General features: G+C 47.3%; 1 protein-coding gene across 1 annotated transcript in view; it reads right to left on the bottom strand.

Annotated features, from left to right (window-relative positions):
• Positions 1–18,297, bottom strand: part of MEMO1 (mediator of cell motility 1) — a 120,571-nt gene that overhangs the window by 63,406 nt on the left and 38,868 nt on the right. Inside the window, exons 2-4 of the mRNA XM_044290277.1 lie at positions 15,403–15,484; positions 12,810–12,878; positions 6,120–6,232 (exon numbers count right to left, since the gene is read on the bottom strand). Coding sequence (XP_044146212.1) covers positions 6,120–6,232; positions 12,810–12,878; positions 15,403–15,484 — 264 coding nt within the window. The remainder of the gene's footprint in view (positions 1–6,119; positions 6,233–12,809; positions 12,879–15,402; positions 15,485–18,297) is intronic.

Here is an 18,297-nt window from a genome sequence, read left to right as displayed (position 1 = left end):
CACAGAAGGGTGGGTGCTGTGTCCCCCAAGGAAGAGCGAGAAAGAGATTTAACTGGTAAGTTATACAAAAATCTCCTTTTCTCGCCCATTTTCCTTGGGGGACACAGACCTTGGGACGTTCAAGAGCAGTCCAAGAAGGGAGGGACCACAAACCCAAGGCGGACCACCACCAGAGCATCAGGAAACCGCTGCCTGCAAAACCAGGCGGCCCAAAGCAGCATCCGCTGATGCATGCGTATGCACCCTATAGAACTTTGTGAAAGTGTGCAGAGAGGACCAAGTGGCTGCTTTGCACAACTGTTCAGCCGAGGCCCGATGCCTCTGCGCCCAGGAAGCTCCGACTGCTCTGGTGGAATGAGCAGTGACGCCGAAAGGCGGAGGTCTGCCCTTGGCTCGATAAGCCTCAGACACCGCCAGTTTAATGAAACGGGCAATAGCCACCTTGGAGACCGCCAACCCTCTGCGCGAACCCTCCGGAACCACAAACAGGGAGTCCGTGCGCCGAAAGGACCCGGTGACCTCCAAGTAAATCCTCAACGCCCTGACCACATCCAGACGGTGCAGTTCCCGTTCTCTGGGGTGGGAAGGAGAGGGACAGAGCGACGGAAGGACGATGTCCTCATTGATGTGAAAGGCGGAGACCACCTTTGGCAGGAAAGTCGGGACAGGCCGAAGCACAACCTTATCCTGGTGGAAGATCAGGAAAGGTTCGGAGCAAGAAAGAGCCGCTAACTCCGACACCCGTCGGAGAGACGTGACGGCCACAAGAAAGATGACCTTGCAGGACAGAAGGCGAAGGGAGACCTCCCGTAAAGGCTCGAAGGGGGCTGATTGGAGCGCCGAGAGCACCACATTCAGGTCCCAGGAAGGAACTGGAGGGCGGTACGGCGGAACAGAGTGAGCCACCCCTTGTAAGAAGGTCTTAATTGGCCCTAGAGGGGCCAGGGGACGCTGGAGAAGAATAGACAGCGCCGAAATCTGACCCTTCAGAGAACTGAGGCACAGCCCCAGGTCCAGACCCGACTGGAGGAAGGACAGGATTGTGGGAAGAGAAAACCGGAGAGGTGGGATGCTCCGGGACTCACAGAACCCCAGATAGGACCTCCAAACCCGATAGTAGATCCTAGAGGATACGGGCTTACGAGCCCGGATCATGGTGCGGACTACGTCCGCGGAGAAACCCCGTCGCGTTAAGACGGCGGTCTCAATAGCCACGCCGTCAAACGTAGCGAGCCTAAATGCTCGTGGAAGATCGGTCCCTGAGAGAGAAGGTCTTCCCTGGAGGGCAGTGGCCACGGTGCGTCTGCCAACAGCAACATTAGGTCGGCGTACCAAGACCGGCGGGGCCAATCCGGGGCGATTAGAATCGCGGGGACGCCCTCTGCCGCGATCCTCTGAAGAACCCGTGGCAGGAGGGGAAAAGGAGGAAAGACGTACAGAAGGGAGAATTCGCGCCACGGAAGGACGAGCGCGTCGGCGCCGTATGCCTTCGGGTCCCGTGCCCTGACCAGGTATAGGGGGACCTTGTGGTTGAATTTGGAGGCCATGAGGTCCACGTCGGGGCGACCCCAGCGAAGACAAAGGGCTTCGAACACCTCTGGGTGCAGGGACCATTCTCCCGGGTCGATGGTGGACCGGCTGAGGAAATCCGCCGCCCAGATGTCCACCCCCGGGATGTAAATCGCAGATAAGGCCGGCACGTGCGTCTCCGCCCAGAGGAGAATGAGGGTCACCTCTTGCATCGCTGCAGCGCTGCGAGTGCCTCCCTGATGGTTTATGTATGCCACAGCCGTGGCATTGTCCGATTGGATCCGAACAGGGTGGCCCCTCAGCAGATGGGTCCAGTGTCTGAGGGACAGAAGAATCGCCCTCAGTTCCAGAATATTGATTGGAAGTCTGGACTCCGATAGAGACCAAACGCCCTGGACGGACCGGGGAGGGAAACCCCCCCCCCCACCCCCGTAAGCTGGCATCTGTGGTAATCACCAGCCAGTTCAGTGGAAGGAAGGACTTCCCCCTTAGAGGGATATGCAACCACCAGCCGAGGGAAGCCCGAGCCAGGGGAGGCAGAAGAAAGGTCCTGTCCAGACTCCTCGGTGATTTGTCCCAGGCCGACAGAATTGCCCTCTGAAAGGTGCGGGATCGGAATTGTGCGAACGGCACCGCTTCGAAACAGGCAACCATCTTTCCTAACAACCGCATGCTGGATCTGAGGGAAGGGCGGTGATGACGGAGGAGACTGCGAACCGACCCGCGAAGGGCCAGACGCTTGTCCGACGGAAGGCGGACCTCCGCCAACTCTGTATCCAGGAGCATCCCCAGGAAGATCAGCCGTCTGGAGGGGGTAAGGGAAGATTTGGGGTGGTTGATAATCCAACCGAACCGCGTCAGGGTCTCCAGAGTGAGTTCCACACTGCGGGATGTCTGAGAGAAGGAGGGTGCCTTGACCAGGATGTCGTCCAAGTATGGGAGAAGAAAAACACTTCTTGAACGTAGAAGGGCCAAGACAGGGGCCAGGACCTTGGTGAACACTCGAGGAGCCGTCGCCAGACCAAAGGGAAGGGCGACGAATTGGAAGTGATCGTCCCCCACCGCGAAGCGCAGGAAGCGGTGATGACATGGAGCAACCGGAACGTGGAGGTATGCATCCTGAATGTCGATTGAGGCCATGAAATCCCCTCTTTCCAGGGAGGCCACTGCGGACCTGAGAGACTCCATCCGGAATCTCTGCAGTCGGAGAAAACGGTTCAGGCGTTTTAGGTCCAAGATCGGACGCACTGAGCCTTCCTTCTTGGGAACCACAAAGAGGTTCGAGTAGAACCCCCTGAACCTTTCCGTCGGAGGCACGGGGGCGACGACACCCTTGTCCATTAGAGAGTGAATGGCCGCGAAGAAGGCGGCCACTCGTACGGGATCTCGCGGAGGACGGGATCGGAAGAAACGGTCCGGCGGAATGGACGCAAATTCGATTTTGTATCCGCAAGATACAATCTCGAGCGCCCATGCGTCTGAGATGTGGGCCCGCCATACGTTCCTGAATAGGAGAAGGCGGCCCCCCACCCGGGTGGGTGGGGGCGCACCTTCAGGCAGAGGGCTGCTGGCCTGTGGGAGCCCGTGCAGGCAGGGACTTGCGCCAGGTAGGTTGCGTCCGAAAAAACGGCTTCTTGCGTCTATCCTGGGCTGGGCCAGAGGAAGAAGAACTGGCCGCGGGTCTAGACCCGGTGGGCTTGCGAAAGGACCGAAAACGGGACGAACCAGCGCGACCACGGGGGGCGCCCATTGGCCTGGACTGGGGGAGGTGAGTACTCTTCCCACCCGTGGCCTCTGATATAAGTTCGTCCAGACGGGTTCCGAACAGGCGGGAACCCGTGAATGGTAGGCCGGCCAAAGAGCGTTTGGAAGCGGCGTCCGCCGCCCAAACCTTCAGCCAGAGTTCCCTCCTGACAGAAACTGCCAGGGCAGAGGAACGGGCAATGAGGGCACCCGCATCAAGGGAGGCCTCACAGACGAATTTTCCGGCCTGAACAATTAGTTGGGCTAAGGAACGGAGGTCCTGAACAGGGACGTCCGACCCTAACTCCCGTTCCAGTTGCAAACCCCATTCAGAGACCGCTTTGCCAACCCAGGCGGAGGCAAAGACCGGTCTAAGGGCCGAACCAGAGGCAGTAAATATGGCCTTGGAGAGGGATTCCGTACGACAGTCCTCAACAGACTGGAGGGAAGATCCGTCCTGTACAGGAATAGTAGTGCTTTTGGACAGGCGAGCCACGGGAGGATCAACCTTAGGCGGGGATGTCCACGTGGTCACAGAATCCGCTGGAAAGGGATAACAAATGTCCAGCTTTTTGGGTGTAATAAAGCGGACGTTAGGCCGAGTCCAAGCCTTGGATACCACAGAAGAAAAATCAGCGTGTATGGGAAAAACCTTGGAGGCCTGTTTGGGGCGGAGAAAGGACACGCTGGCCTGTTCAGAGCTGGGGGGGTCATCGTGTAGCTGAAAGGTATCACGGATGCTAGTGACAAGATGCCCCACCGCGGACGCCAATTTGGATGGAAGCTCTGAGTCCATGTCCACGTCCGAATCCGCCAGTTCTCCCTCAGAAAGCGTATCCCTCTGAGAGGATAGACTTGACTGAGCTCGCACGCATGGCGGAGAGAGCGAAGCATCTGGAGAAGATGTGCGCTCAACCCTTGAACGTTTCTGAGTATGCCGGGCCCTGGAAGATTCGCTGGGAGGCAGGGAACCAGTGGGGGTGGCAGAAACGGTAGTCCCAGCGGGTGCGACAGGGATTGTGGCAGCCTGCGGGAGAGGCGGTCTATCCACGAGACGGCCCACTACGTGTGTAAGGCTTTCCACCGCCTGAGACAGAGACCTAGCCCAGTCAGGGGGTTCAGAGGCACCGGGGGGCGCAGCGGGAAGTGGGCCCTGCACCGGGGCCTGACATGCAAGGCAATGCGGCTCAGATTGCCCACGCGGAAAAAGTTCCTTACAGGCGGTACAGGCATGGTACCAGGGTTTGGGGGCACCTGTGGGATCTGACATGCTGAAGTGTGGTTGTACTCTAATATAGAGACCACAAAGGGTTATAGCAGCTATGACCAGGAGGGTTAGGAGAGGGTTAACTGTCCTACCAGTGCCTCAGAAGAACGTCAGGAGATGGCCCAGATCAGCAGCAGCAGAGAAGCAGTGAACAGCAGAGAGCAGCAGAGAGCGCCCACAGAAGCCGAGCGATGTACACAGGAGGTTAGAGTCCCCCACCGTGTCCCAGCTTCCTGTCAGGAGTGAGGAAGCGCGGGAAACCTCAGCAGAAAGCGCGGGGAACAAGCTCCGCCCCCTCCAGCGCTTGAAATGTCTCCTGTGAAGGAGAACGTAGCTCCGCCCCCAAAATGACGCGCGTGTAAGCCCCGCCCCCTGCCGGGACCGCTAAGCCCCGCCCCCCGTTCTCGGCGGGAAGGGGGAGAGAGAGAAGAGAAAAATGGAGTCAGTAAAATGAGGGGGAGGGGAGAAACATAGCAGCGTGGGGGGGAACGGCGTGGGGGTGCTGAGGATGCTGCTGTGCTGCATTGTCCTGCAGATGAGCGCTCAGAATGAGCGACCACGGGTGCCCCCCTTACCCAGAGGGGTAGATGCTGCAGATAGGGACGGGGTATGGGCTGGAATAGCCATCTCACCGTCCGACGTCTTCACCCTCAGTCCTTTCCAGCAGGGTCGCCCCTTCAGCCACTGGCACCGCAGTGGCAGGAAGCTGGAAGAGGGGCTTGGCGTGCAGGCGACCCCCTAGCTGGCGGGATGTAGGGGAGCCATTGCTGCCCAGATCCTCCTATTGCTTCTGTGGGGGAGGCAGCAGTGCAGATAAGTTTGCACTGGCGCAGCTCAACCCCGGGAGAGCAGAGAGGTCAAATGAGTCTCTGGTATCCCTAGGAAAAAATAAAATAACAAAATTAGAAGAAAAAGTAAAAATAACAAGGAGAAAACAGCCCTGCAGTAGCAGGGAGTGTCTTGCCTCCTTGGACACTAAGCTAAAACTGGTAGCCTCTATCTCCAGGCTGAGGGTATAGCTGATGGAGGAGGGGCTTAACAGTTTTACTTAGTGTCACGCCTCCTAGGGAGCTGAGCTATACCCAAGGTCTGTGTCCCCCAAGGAAAATGGGCGAGAAAGTTGGCTTTATATTCATTCAGTCATAAGGTGACAACATAAAGGGGAAAGACCAGTTTTTAGCCACTGATGATCTATCCTCCGGGGGGTTTCAGACCCCCACCGATTAGATGTTTATAGCAGAGCTGAGGTACACTGGCATGGCTACTACACATAGTACAGAGCCTTTTGGCGTCTGGTTCCTATCATCTTTACAGCAACTGTTGCAAAGTGAGCAGTATGGTGCTGGGTGTCAGACCCCAATGATCTGATATGGGTGACCTATCCTAAGGAAGTCATCAATAACTAAAAGCTGCAAAATCCCTTTAATGTGGGGATTGAATCTGAGGGAGATAGCTAGGGGCTCAATGGAGAGGACAATGCGGGCAGAAGAATGTGGACAGTCCTGCAGTGTGCCTCTGTGAAACATAATTGGGTCGTGAAGCTACACATCCTTTTCTAGCCTGAACTTCTTGGACATACCTTTCTGATCAATATGAAGGTCATAAAGAGGTGTTCTATATATATCCACAGTGGAAAGTGCGCATCTAGAAAGAGCCACGTGGTGGGAAGGACCGAGAATGAAAACTCTTCGCCTATATATTTAAAAAAAAAAATAAAAAAAAAATATATAATATATATATATATATTAATCATCAAGTAATAAAATACATTATACAATACAAACAGTACAAATTGTAGAAGACCCTGCAAACACAGAACATGTTGCACATGAATTAACAAGAACTTTCATAAATATAATCTGCATTCAAATATCCCAAGCACAATTTATATAATATTTAGTAGTGAATGTATATATTTTCCGAATATTCATTTCATTGTAGTTTTCAAGATGCTGGATGAGTAAAGCAGAAAAATATCACAATGAAACCTGTAATAGAGGTGTTTAATGCAGTTTCTAGGATCATTGCATCCCCCATCCCACCCTCTACATCAGGGCTCCAGATGGCGACCAAAATGGTCGCCAATGCGACTTAGAATTCACAAATGGCGACAAGACTTTTTAGTCTCGTCGCCATTTGCGACTAGACGCTCCGCGGCAGCTCTGCAGTTGAACAGGAGCTGATAGTTCTCTGCCCTGCCGCCGCCGATGTTCTTCTCAGTCAGTGAGTCACAGCACACAGAGACGCTGGCAGTAGGGAGGGGAGGGGCTGGGGAGGAGTGTAATCTGATCCTAGAGTGGAAGCTGCTTCTGCCAGCCCCTCCCCTCCCCGCCCACCAACCAATCAGAGCTGAGGCAATGCAAGCACCAGCAGCTCTGAGTCACTGACAAGTACAGGGAGAAAGAATCGAATGAGTCACAGGTGAAAAGAACTAAAGATCCGACTTAGTGACTCATTCGATTCTTTCTTAGACTCCTTGTACAGCGTGCCCCCCCCCCCCCCCCCCAACACCCCAGTATAAGAAACATTGGTGGCACAGTGTGCCCCCCCCCCAACACCCCAGTATAAGAAACATTGGTGGCACAGTGTGCCCCCCCCCCCAACACCCCAGTATAAGAAACATTGGTGGCACAGTGGGAAGTGCCAATGAGGGTTAAAAAATAATTTAAAAAAATTAACTCACCTCCTCCAGTTGATCGCGTAGCTGCCGGTCTCCTGTTGTTTCTTCAGGACCTGTGGTGATGTCACTGAGCTCATCACATGGTCCATTACCATGGTGATGAATCATGTGATGTATCATGTGATGAGCACAGTGATGTCACCACAGGTCCTTTGACAGGTCCTGAAGAAAGAACAGGAGACGATCAATTGGAGGAGGCGAGTTAATTTTTTTTTAAAAATTTTTTTTAACCCTCATTGGCACTGCCCACTGCGCCACCAATGTTCATTATATTGAGGGGGGGCACACTGCACCACCAATGTTTATTATACTGGGGTGTTGGGGGGTGCGCACTGCGCCACCAATGTTTATTATATTGAGGGGGGCACACTGCGCCACCAATGTTTCTTATACTGGGGTGTTGGGGGGGGGGGGGGGTGCGCACTGCGCCACCAATGTTTCTTATACTGGGGTGTTGGGGGGGGTGCGCACTGCGCCACCAATGTTTCTTATATTGGAGGGGCGCACTGCGCCACCAATGTTCATCAAACTGGGGTGTTGGGGGGGCGCACTACGCCACCAATGTTTATTATATTGGGGGAGCACACTGCGCCACCAATGTTTATCATACTGGAGTGATGGGGGGGGGGGGGGGTGCACTGCGCCACCAATGTTAATTATATTGACCTTCTACTATGCATTCTGTATTAAAGAATGCTATTATTTTCCCTTAGAACCATGTTATAAGGGAAAATAATACAGGGAATAGACTTACATCCTAGCAACCATGAGTGAAAATCGCACCGCATCCGCACTTGGTTGCGGATGCTTGCGATTTTCACGCAGCCCCATTAGCTTCTATGGGGCCTGTGTTGCGTGAAAAACACACAACATAGAGCATGCTGCGATTTTCACGCAACGCACAAGTGATGTGTGAAAATCACCCCCCATGTGCACAGCCCCATAGAAGTGAATGGGTCCGGATTTAGTGTGGGTGCATTCCGGTATTTTGAATGCCAGATCCGGCACTAATACATTCCTATGGGAAAAAATGCTGGATCCGGCATTCAGGCAAATCTTCATTTTTTTTTTCCCACCGGAGATAAAACCGTAGCATGCTGCGGTTTTATCTTTTGCCTGATCAGTCAAAATGACTGAACTGAAGACATCCTGATGCATCCTGAACGGATTTCTCTCCATACAGAATGCATGGGGATATGCCTGATCAGTTCTTTTCCGGTTTAGAGCCCCTGTGACGGAACTCTATGCCGAAAAAGAAAACCGCTAGTGTGAAAGTACCCTAAAATATTAAGTTTAAATCCCCCCTTTCCCAATTTTACATATAAAATATATAAAGAATAAATAAACATATTACACAGCGCTGTCCAAACTATTAAATTATTAAAAAATATCTCCTATGCGGTGAGCATTCGCCATTTTTTAGTCACCTTGTCACCCCAAAAAATAGGATAGGACTGTTCTATTATGGGCCGAACCTTTCATAAAATGCAAAATGCACGCAGCTTTTTTTTTGGTGTTTTTTTTTTTTCGCGCGGTATTGAGTATCGCAATACTTTTTTATGGTGAAGAAAGCGAATCCAAATTTTGGTATCAAAACAACCCTATGCCGATCTGATCGGAGTAGCGTTGTCACGATACCAAAATTTTGATTCGGTTTCGATTTGGCAACTAAAACTTTGATTTGGCTCCTAAATTTTTCAGTTCAGGAGCCAATGGCTACCAGGTATTTTTTTTAGTCTGGAGCACTGTACATGTGACTACAGAGTGAACATAAAGGCTACAACTTTCAGAATGTAAATTCGCCAGCATCAAGAGCTGTACAGGCGCTGAATAAGCTGTAGATTATTAAGAATGTGAGACTCTGCAGAATTGTCAATGCAGCCATACATGAGAATGAATTACAAGGGCCAGTTTACACACAGAATTTACAATGGATTTGGCATGGATTTTACCTCTTATAATAGAGCAAGTAGAATCCACTGCAAATCTTGAGGTCACAGTTTGTTCTTAAATCTATGCTGATTTTATTCTCTACATGTGGCCTAAATAATATGCCATATGGCAACCTGATCTAACAGTATTTGCAACACTACTCAACACTTTGTGAGCTTTATTTCTTATACGTAAAGCAATTTTTTAAATATAAATCTTACACTACAATAAAAAATAATACATTGTTCACTCTGCAGAAATCAAACATGTACAGTCGTGGCCAAAGGTTTTGAGACTTTCACAAATTTTAGTTTTCACAATGTTTTCTCCTTCATTATTTAGGTTTAAGCCCATTTTGTCAGATGTACTTCAGTGACTATAGAAACTATAAGCATTTCATACGTTTTTTATTTTTTTTAAACATGGATTGACAAATCCGTCAAGTTTATGCAAAGACTCAATATTTCCAGTTCGCTCTGGCATGCTGGATATAAGCTTCTGGGCCAAATCCTGGATGATGGAAATCCATTCTTGCCAAATCAGTGTTTGGAGTTTATCACAGCTTCTATAGTTTTGTTCGTCCACCTGCTTTTTGAGGATTGACCACAGGGTCGCAATGGCATTGAGATTTGAGGCGTTTCCTGCCCATGGACCTAAAAAATTTTGTTCACCGATCCACTTAGTTACCACTTTTGCCTTGTGACATGGTGTTCCATCATGCTGGACAAAGTATTGTTCATCACGCAAATTGCTACTGAATCAATGGGAAAAGTTCCTCTTGGAGGATGTTTTGATACCATTCTTTATTTGTGGCAGTGCTCTTACGCAAAATTGTGAGTGAGCCCACTCATGAGAAATGACCCCACACATGAATGATCTCATGATGCTTTTCTGTTCTCCAGACAGCCCAAATCAGAGAAAATGACTTTACTCCAATCCTTTGCAGTCCAATGCCTTCCTGCAGAATGTCAATCTGTCAGTGATATTTTTTCTGGAAAGAACTGGCTTCTATGTTGTGTCCTGACACCTGGTCATCCTCCAAAAGCCTTCACCTCAATGTGCATGCAGGTACCCTGTCTCCTGAGCAAGTTCTGTACTGGTAGTGACCTTATCCAATAGCTGAATCCTCTTTAGGGGATGGTCCTGGCACTTGCTTGACTTGGAGGTAACCATGGTTAACAGAAGAAGACACCAATTTCAAGCACCATCCCCCCTTTTAAAGCAAACAATCAGCATGACAGAGTGGATTCAGATGCCCTGTTAACACTTTCTCCTGAGCTAATGAGAAGATCACTGAAAAGATACTAAGGTAATTTTGTGGCAGGGCTGAAATGCAGTGAAATTGGGGTTCTTGTGACTCAGTTAATTATCAAGGCAAGGGATGACTTTGCAATTAATTGCAATTCAACTGATCACTCTTCATAACAATCTTGAGTTAATGCAATGTGCCACCATAAAAAAGTGAAGCAGCAAACTCTGAAAACCAAAATTTGTCAGGCTCAAACCTTATTCATAAATATAGGTATAACACATAGAAATAGGAGCAAAGCTTATTAGTAGTCAGACATTTTTGGGCAACGCTGCCACCCTGTGGTGATAGAGGTATTGTCACTGCCTTCAATTGTAGGTAACATGCAGGAGCAGGAGAAAAGCTTATGACTTGAGTACTGTATTCACACATTTTTGGCCAATGCTAACACCCAGTGGCGATTCTGAAATAAAAATAAAAGTCTGTAATCATCTAGGATTTGTGTATTTGAGCACATAGAATGACTTTTCAGTGAACAGCTTGTGTATTGAGGTTGTGCTGTAAGAAAAATGTGTATATATAGTGAAGACTGACTACAGTTTTATGCCAAAATATTAAAATACGCCTGTTGTAGAATGTCAATTATAAAAGGATAAACAGGGAATTGCTACAAGCAATTCATCGGATATAGTTTGGTGCACAAAATACATGTTGCTAAAATAAAATCTTTTTAGTGCAGAGGCTCAATCTGCTGAACTTCGGATTTCCTGCTTGAGCTGCTGCTGCAAGCCTGGATAGCAGGTCATCATACCGTGTTATCATGAGTCACTCGGTGCCCCTGAAATGACTGTATGCAGAACTATTCTTTTTACATTTTGCAAATATTCAGTGCAGATTTCACCCTTTTCATTGCAAAGGGTGTGATCTTGAGCAAATATGCAACAAAATTCGCAAGTAACACAGGGTGCAGATTTAGTGGAAATCCACACATAAAATCTGCTATGTGTATGAAGGCTAACAGTTCAGACACAAGTCACATTTACAAATCGTATAAGAGTTCTACAGAGCTCTGGATTGTGAGGTTCTAAATAGGGATCGACCGATATTGATTTTTTTAGGGCTGATACCGATAATCTGTAAACTTTCAGGCTGATAATTTATACCGATATTCTGTGAATTTTCATTTTTGAAAATACCTACACAAATCTGCTGAATGTTTATTGTTAACGTGTAGTTTTTTTTTTGTATATCTTTATTTTTCATTTATTATATAATTTTTATTTTATTTTTTCTTACTTGTCCTATTCACCCTGATAGAGCTCTATCAGGGTGAATAGGACTTCACACTCTCCCTGCTGCTTTGTGCACACAGCAGCAAGGGAGCTATGGCAGCCAAGGCTTCAATAGCGTCCTGGCTGCCATGGTAACCGATCGGAGCCCCAGGATTACACTGCTGGGGCTCTGATCGGAACTTACACTAAGGAGGACCCTGTGGCCAGTGCCACCAATGAATAATACTGGGGGGCTTGGGTGGGGGGGGGGGTGCACTGCGCCACCAATGATTCATACTGGGGTTCGGGGGGGAGCTCACTGCGCCACCAATGAAGATACCCTTCTCATTAATTCATATACAGGAGGCGGCAGCTGGCTGCAGAATCACATAGCCGGCTCCCGACCTCTATGAGCGGTAGCTGCGACACTGCTTCCTTCTCCCCTGTGCTGCTGAGGGAACACGGAGAGCGCTGTGAGCAGCGCGAGCCTTGTTCTCAATACATTATTGGTATATCGGCAAAATAGATGACGATACTGATCAGATTCAAAATCCTGAATATCGGCCAATAATAAATCGGTAAAACCGATAATCGTTGATCCCTAGTTCTAAATGCATGTTTCCTCACCAAATGGACAGGCCAGCGGAAATACCATCAAAGTCTATCATGGAGGAACCCTAAAGGCCCCTTTAGACTGACGGATGTTTAGTCAGATTATTGCCAAAAGGCGGTCGTACGGATGCTCGTTGGCGGTAATCTGCCGGTGTAATGGTGCCGCCGATTACCTTATTACCCACAATAAGATCATTGTTGCGGACACCTAAATCATTGTTTGCTGGCAGCAGATCATGATGTCTAAACAGCACTCTGCTGCTGGCACATGATTCTGTAAGGGGAACGTGTGATGGAGTTATCCATACTCTGGAGGAGAGCTCTGTATGTAAATGCAGTGGTCTCCTTCACTGAAGAGCAGGCAATTGTCAGGAAGGAATGCTTTATTTCTAATTGAGCAGTGTAAAGGGACCTTTACAGACATTCCCTGGATGAAAGAGCCGCCACATACTTCAGAGGGCACTTGGTATATAGCATTGAATATAAGAAGAAGAAATAGGATTAATTGTTTTGAAGAACACTTACGTTATGGAAGGGTCTACTTGCTTGTAGGCATGAGCAGCACAGGATCCACAGTAGGTATAACCAGCATGACTAGAAGAGAGATTTGCCATCAGTTACCCCAGTATAGGTTGTCACATGTATGGCTACTGCAAAGAACGTCAGCACTGCATGTATCAATGTAGTAAGGCTGGTAAGGATGGAGTTTCCCATTCTAATCAGTCATTGTGAGACCTATTCTGATTGCCTGGCAAATAGAGTCCAAACATATTCGGGCAGCTGTTTAATAACAGCCAGTGCATTATGCAGGAGAAATGGTAGTAATTTACTACTGTCTGGTGCCGCTATCTATTACAGTGAGAACGTTACAGATCATATGGTCACTGGGAGGCTAGGATCAAGAGGGAGCTTCTTAGTCTAGCTCAGGGGTAAGCAACCTTCGGTGCTCCAGCTGCTGTGAAACTACAACTCCCAGCATGCAAAAATGCTCGGCTCTTCTTCTAACTCCCACAGAAGGGAATGAAGCATTCTGGGAGTTGTAGTTTCTGAACAGCTAGAGATCCAGATGTTGCTGATCCCTGGTCTAGCTTAAACCAGTGCAGTCCTAATAGCAATTTCTCTTGTAAATGGGAACTGTGGAGATTATTAAAAAATATTAAATAGTGAAGTTCCCCCAAATACCTTCTAGGGGCACATTAAAAGAGTTCAGTGGCCATTACATGTTTTTTTTTAAATGTGTTAGAAATACAAACAATTAGTCACTTACTAATATTTAGTAATTGCAGGTTCACAGGTGGTCTCCCGCTGACCAGCACAGCCCTCTTTTTCAGTAAAGTCTGCTCTCTTGTTTGCATTGGTTTCCAGCCCTCAGTATGGCCACTGATGGAGGCCTCCATTGAATAACACTACACATAGAACTGTGCATGCGCTAGTTTCTGGTGCTGGGTGCAGAGTTATGCAATGGAGGATGCTGACGGACTGGTCTGGTCAAGTGTCCTCTGCCAGCAGCCATACTGATGGCAAGAACACAATGCAAATGGAAAAGGGACTGCATGAAACGAGAGGACAAAGCTGGTCAGTGGGGAACATCCGCTGTGAACCTTTAGGAACTAACTATACAGTATAGATGCGGCTTATTATTCTTTTTCTAGCACATTTGAAAACATAATGTTAGGTGGCCACACTCTTAAAGGGGTTGTCTGTCCATAAGAACTTCACCAATATCCACAGGATAGGGGATACATATCTGAACTGTGGGAATCTAAACAATGGGACCCCCACTGTTCGCAAGAATGAGATTCCCGGGCGTCCAGAGTAAATACAGCAATGGTCATCCATGCATACTGCCACTCCATTCAACTCTATGGCACTGCTGAACAGAAACCGAATACAGCACTCCGCGATCTTCGCCAATCCCAGAGAGTTGATTATAGCAGCGGCATGCATGTGTGACCTCCACTCCAACACCTCATTCTTGTGATCAGTGAGTCCCAGCACGCAGACCCCCCTCGACCAGATAGTTATCATCTATCCAGTGGACAGGGGATACGTTTTTATGGTGGGACAACCTCTTGAATGAAACTTACTAGATATACTTTCATTTTGAAAACCTTACAGATGGAACAAGTCTTCTCCTGCTGCATGGTCTAAGAAGTGGAGCTTCTGTTGTTTAAGCTGTGAAGTTCCAACACAGTCTCTGGTGGCAGGGAGCTTCATCCTCGTCCCTGCGTGTTTGAATGGGCTGGCTGCCTGGTTCAGTTCATCAGCTAGCACAGGCCCCTTCTCTGTCACAGATGTCTCTACACAGCTTAGAGAAGCATTGAACTTCCAACATCATGTGCCAGCGAGTGAAACTGGACAATCTGTAGAGCATAGGTTAGCCTTGGTTTACATCTGAGGCATTTATTATTTTTTGCTCTGGTCTAAATAGACAAAAAAAAAAAGTAAGCCCCAGATCCGTTATTACTGGTGCCCTATTGACTTCTGTTGGAGTGTCCGTTATTCTGCAAGACAAAACAGCACCATATGCTGTGGTATTCTGTCCTGCATTCTTTCCAGAATGGAAACCTACCCATTATTTTACAGTGCACATCACACAACATACCTTTTGCTGTTAATCTAATACGTACTAAACACAGCTAAACTGAACAATAGGTCATATACCCGTGTCAAAGCATTCACCCGTGTCAAAGCATTCACTATTTTGGCACCAGACAGTTCTAGGTGCTTTTTCCTCCCTTTGCCTTACTATTTGCAGGAGGTTTGGGTTTTGTGAACAGAGGTCAGGAGCAAAATGTTTAAATGAGGGTTTCATAAATTAGATATACTTCAAGAAAATTCCTTTAAGGGCACATCTACCTAGGGTAGAATTTCCTCTGTAGAATTTGCTGCGCTTCTGCAGCAAAATCCGCAGATGTTACATGCAGATTTGTTGTGGGTTTTGCTAGCAATTTCCGCCTCCGTATTGAAGCGGGCGACATGTATTACAGGTCAATTTATGCTTTTTTCACAGCATGTGGATGAGATTTATGGAAATCTCATCCACTTTGCTGTACTGTAAACCTCTGCAGATTTTCTGTACACAAATCCACAGTGACATTACAATGCTGATACTTACGGTGCAATAATGGCTCGAGCTGGCCTTTTAGAGGTCTGTGCTTGGGACAACCAACCTTCCAACTGGACGCTTAGCTGAGGTCCTAAAATGAAACATAACTAAAATGTATATAAAAAAAAAATATGTTAAAAATAAAGTACAAAAGAAAAATCCATCAGAATCCTAAAGATGCCCGTTTCTGTGGTAGATGCAGAAAGCTACTACGCTTGTACAGATTTAAAGGGGTTGTCTCCGTTCAGCAAATGGCCTTTATCATGTAGAGGAAGTTAATACAAGGCACTTACTAATGTACTGTGGTTGTCCATATTGCTTCCTTTAATGGCTGGATTCATTTTTCCATCACATTATACACTGCTCGTTTCTATGGTTACAACCACCCTGCAATACAACAGTGGTCATGTTTGCATACTACAGAGAAAAGCGCCAGCCCCTTTGGTGGCAGTTACCAGGGGAGTGCACATAAGACGGTGCTTTTTCCTACAATGTTCAAGCCCAGCCCCCATTGCTGGATTGCAGGGCGGTCGTAACCATGGAAACAAGCAGTGTATAATGTGATGGAAAAATGAATCAAGACAGCAAAGGAGGCAATATGGACACAATACATTAGTAAGAGTCTTGTACTAACTTTTTCTACATGATAAATGCCATTTTCTGACGTGAGAGAACCCCTTTAAGACTGTATACACAAAAAAAAACAAAAAAAAAAAAACCATAGGCTGACATATCATACTCTCTAAGTGTCTTAGCTCAGGTCAGCAAAGTGTGCATATCTACTGCAGTCTGATGGGGAAAGTAAGGCTACAAGCACATGACACTGAAATACGGCCGTCACAAGGCCGTTTTCAGAATCATTGCAGTCTAGAGCGTTTTTTTAATGGCCAGTGAATAGTGGCTGTCAAAATAAGACATGTCCTACGGCCAGACAGACCCTATTGAAATCAATGGGACAGTTTTTAACGGCTGCTTAGACAAGAGTGCATCCGTCTAACAGCCATTAAAAACTGGTATGCTAGTTCAATATGGCCTTTTAGGGGACAAAAATAAAATAAAAACTCACTCACCTCATCCACTTGCAGGTGCAGAAGCAGTCGCCCCTCTCTGAATTGTAAAAGGACCTGCGCTCAGCATGATAACGTCGCCATGCTATCATGCTAGGAGTGCACAGTGAAGTCATCACGCTTAGAACAGGTCCTTTACCATAAAGAGGAGAGACTTCCTCAGCGTGTGCAAGTAGATGAGGCGAGTGATTTACACATATACACATATTATATATATATATATATATATATATATATATATATATATATATATATATATATAGTTATATTGCAATAGTTTAAAGATTTTTGGACGTGGCAATACCAATGTTATTTATGTTTTTTTTTTACTATGCAACATTAGAAAAGGGGGTGATTTTAATTATTATTTTTGTGGGGTTTGATTTTATTTTATTTGTTCACTTTTTTTTTTTTTTTCACTTGTCTATAGTACTTTTGGTAGTCACCTTAGTGGACCTCTACATGCGATCTGATTGCTCGTAGCATAGACTTCAATAGTCTATTGGAAATGAATATCATCGGTACAGGGAGGAGGAGACAGCCCTGTTTCTCCCTGGCTGTAGCGCGGTCCAATCACAGCTGATAGCGTCACAGCCAGAAAGAAAACAAAAAACAAAACAACTCACCTTCTCCCTGGCTGTTACTCTCTCTGCTGTGATTGAATCGCAGCACAGCCAGGCAGAAGGAGACGCTCAGTGAGAAACAGGGCTGTCTCCTCCTCCTTGTACCGATGATATTCATTAGCATACCAGGCGAGAAAAGTAAAAGGGGGGCACATCGGGCGAACGGAGTGCCGGACAGATAAGCTAGTAAGTGATCTTACATGCCTGCACTATGCCCTACACAACCCCCTACTATTTCATAATGTCTGGACCCATGAAAGGTCCTCTTTAAAACTAGGATCAGCATCATCTCCATTCCCACTCACTGTCAGCTGTATTGTACAGCTGGCACCCGCCACTTATGTAGCGATCTAAGCGCATGAGCCTGTTCAATGCTTCCCATTGCCGCATCACATAGGCCCCTATGAAATTAATATGTCCTCAACAGTCAGTCTGTGCAGCACCTCTCCATTCTGGTGACCCTTATAGGACCATCAGTACCATTTTTATCATAGGGACAGTTTTGTTGGTCTACGGATGGGTTCCAGAAGGATTTGTTTTTATGATGAACACAGGTCAGGAGAGTCTAAATTGAAAAAAAAAAAAAAAAAAAAAAAAAAAAAAAAAAATCCTTTAATGGCCGTTCTGCCTGGAATACAAATTGATAAAAAGGGTGGTCTCTGACAGCGCAGCACTGAACACCCACATTTTAGCTTCTGATTGCACGTAGGAGTTACTAGGCTGCAGAACAAAATAATTATTGGCAATACACCAGTGAACGACGATTATTGGCAATACACCAGTGAAATTGGCTTAAAAATCCAATTAAATTAGAAAATTAAAGGGTACAATAATCCACGATCTCACCAGAAGGATGGAGTCTTGATACCATATGCTCATAAATGGGCATATTTATTAATATCTGGATAACTATAACACAGTTTGGGGTGTTTAAAGGGTTTTCCGGCATCTTACTACTAATGACCTAGGTCATGAGTATCTGATCGGTGGGGATCCGACACCCTTCTTCATGCTCACCGAGCACAGCGTCGTACATTGTGTAGCGGCTGTGCTTGGTATCACACTAAGCCCCATTAATTTCAATGGTGCTGAGCGGGCAATGTGACCGATAAACATGTCGTCACTGGCCTAAGCAAAGCTGAGAGACGCTGGCCTAGACAATCCTGGGGATAGGTCATCAGTAGTAAAATGTCAGAAAACCCTTTTACATCAGA

Source organism: Bufo gargarizans, chromosome 4 (genome assembly GCF_014858855.1).
Source record: "Bufo gargarizans isolate SCDJY-AF-19 chromosome 4, ASM1485885v1, whole genome shotgun sequence".
NCBI classification, from domain to species: domain Eukaryota; kingdom Metazoa; phylum Chordata; class Amphibia; order Anura; family Bufonidae; genus Bufo; species Bufo gargarizans.
This window is presented reverse-complemented; position numbering and strand designations above follow the sequence as displayed.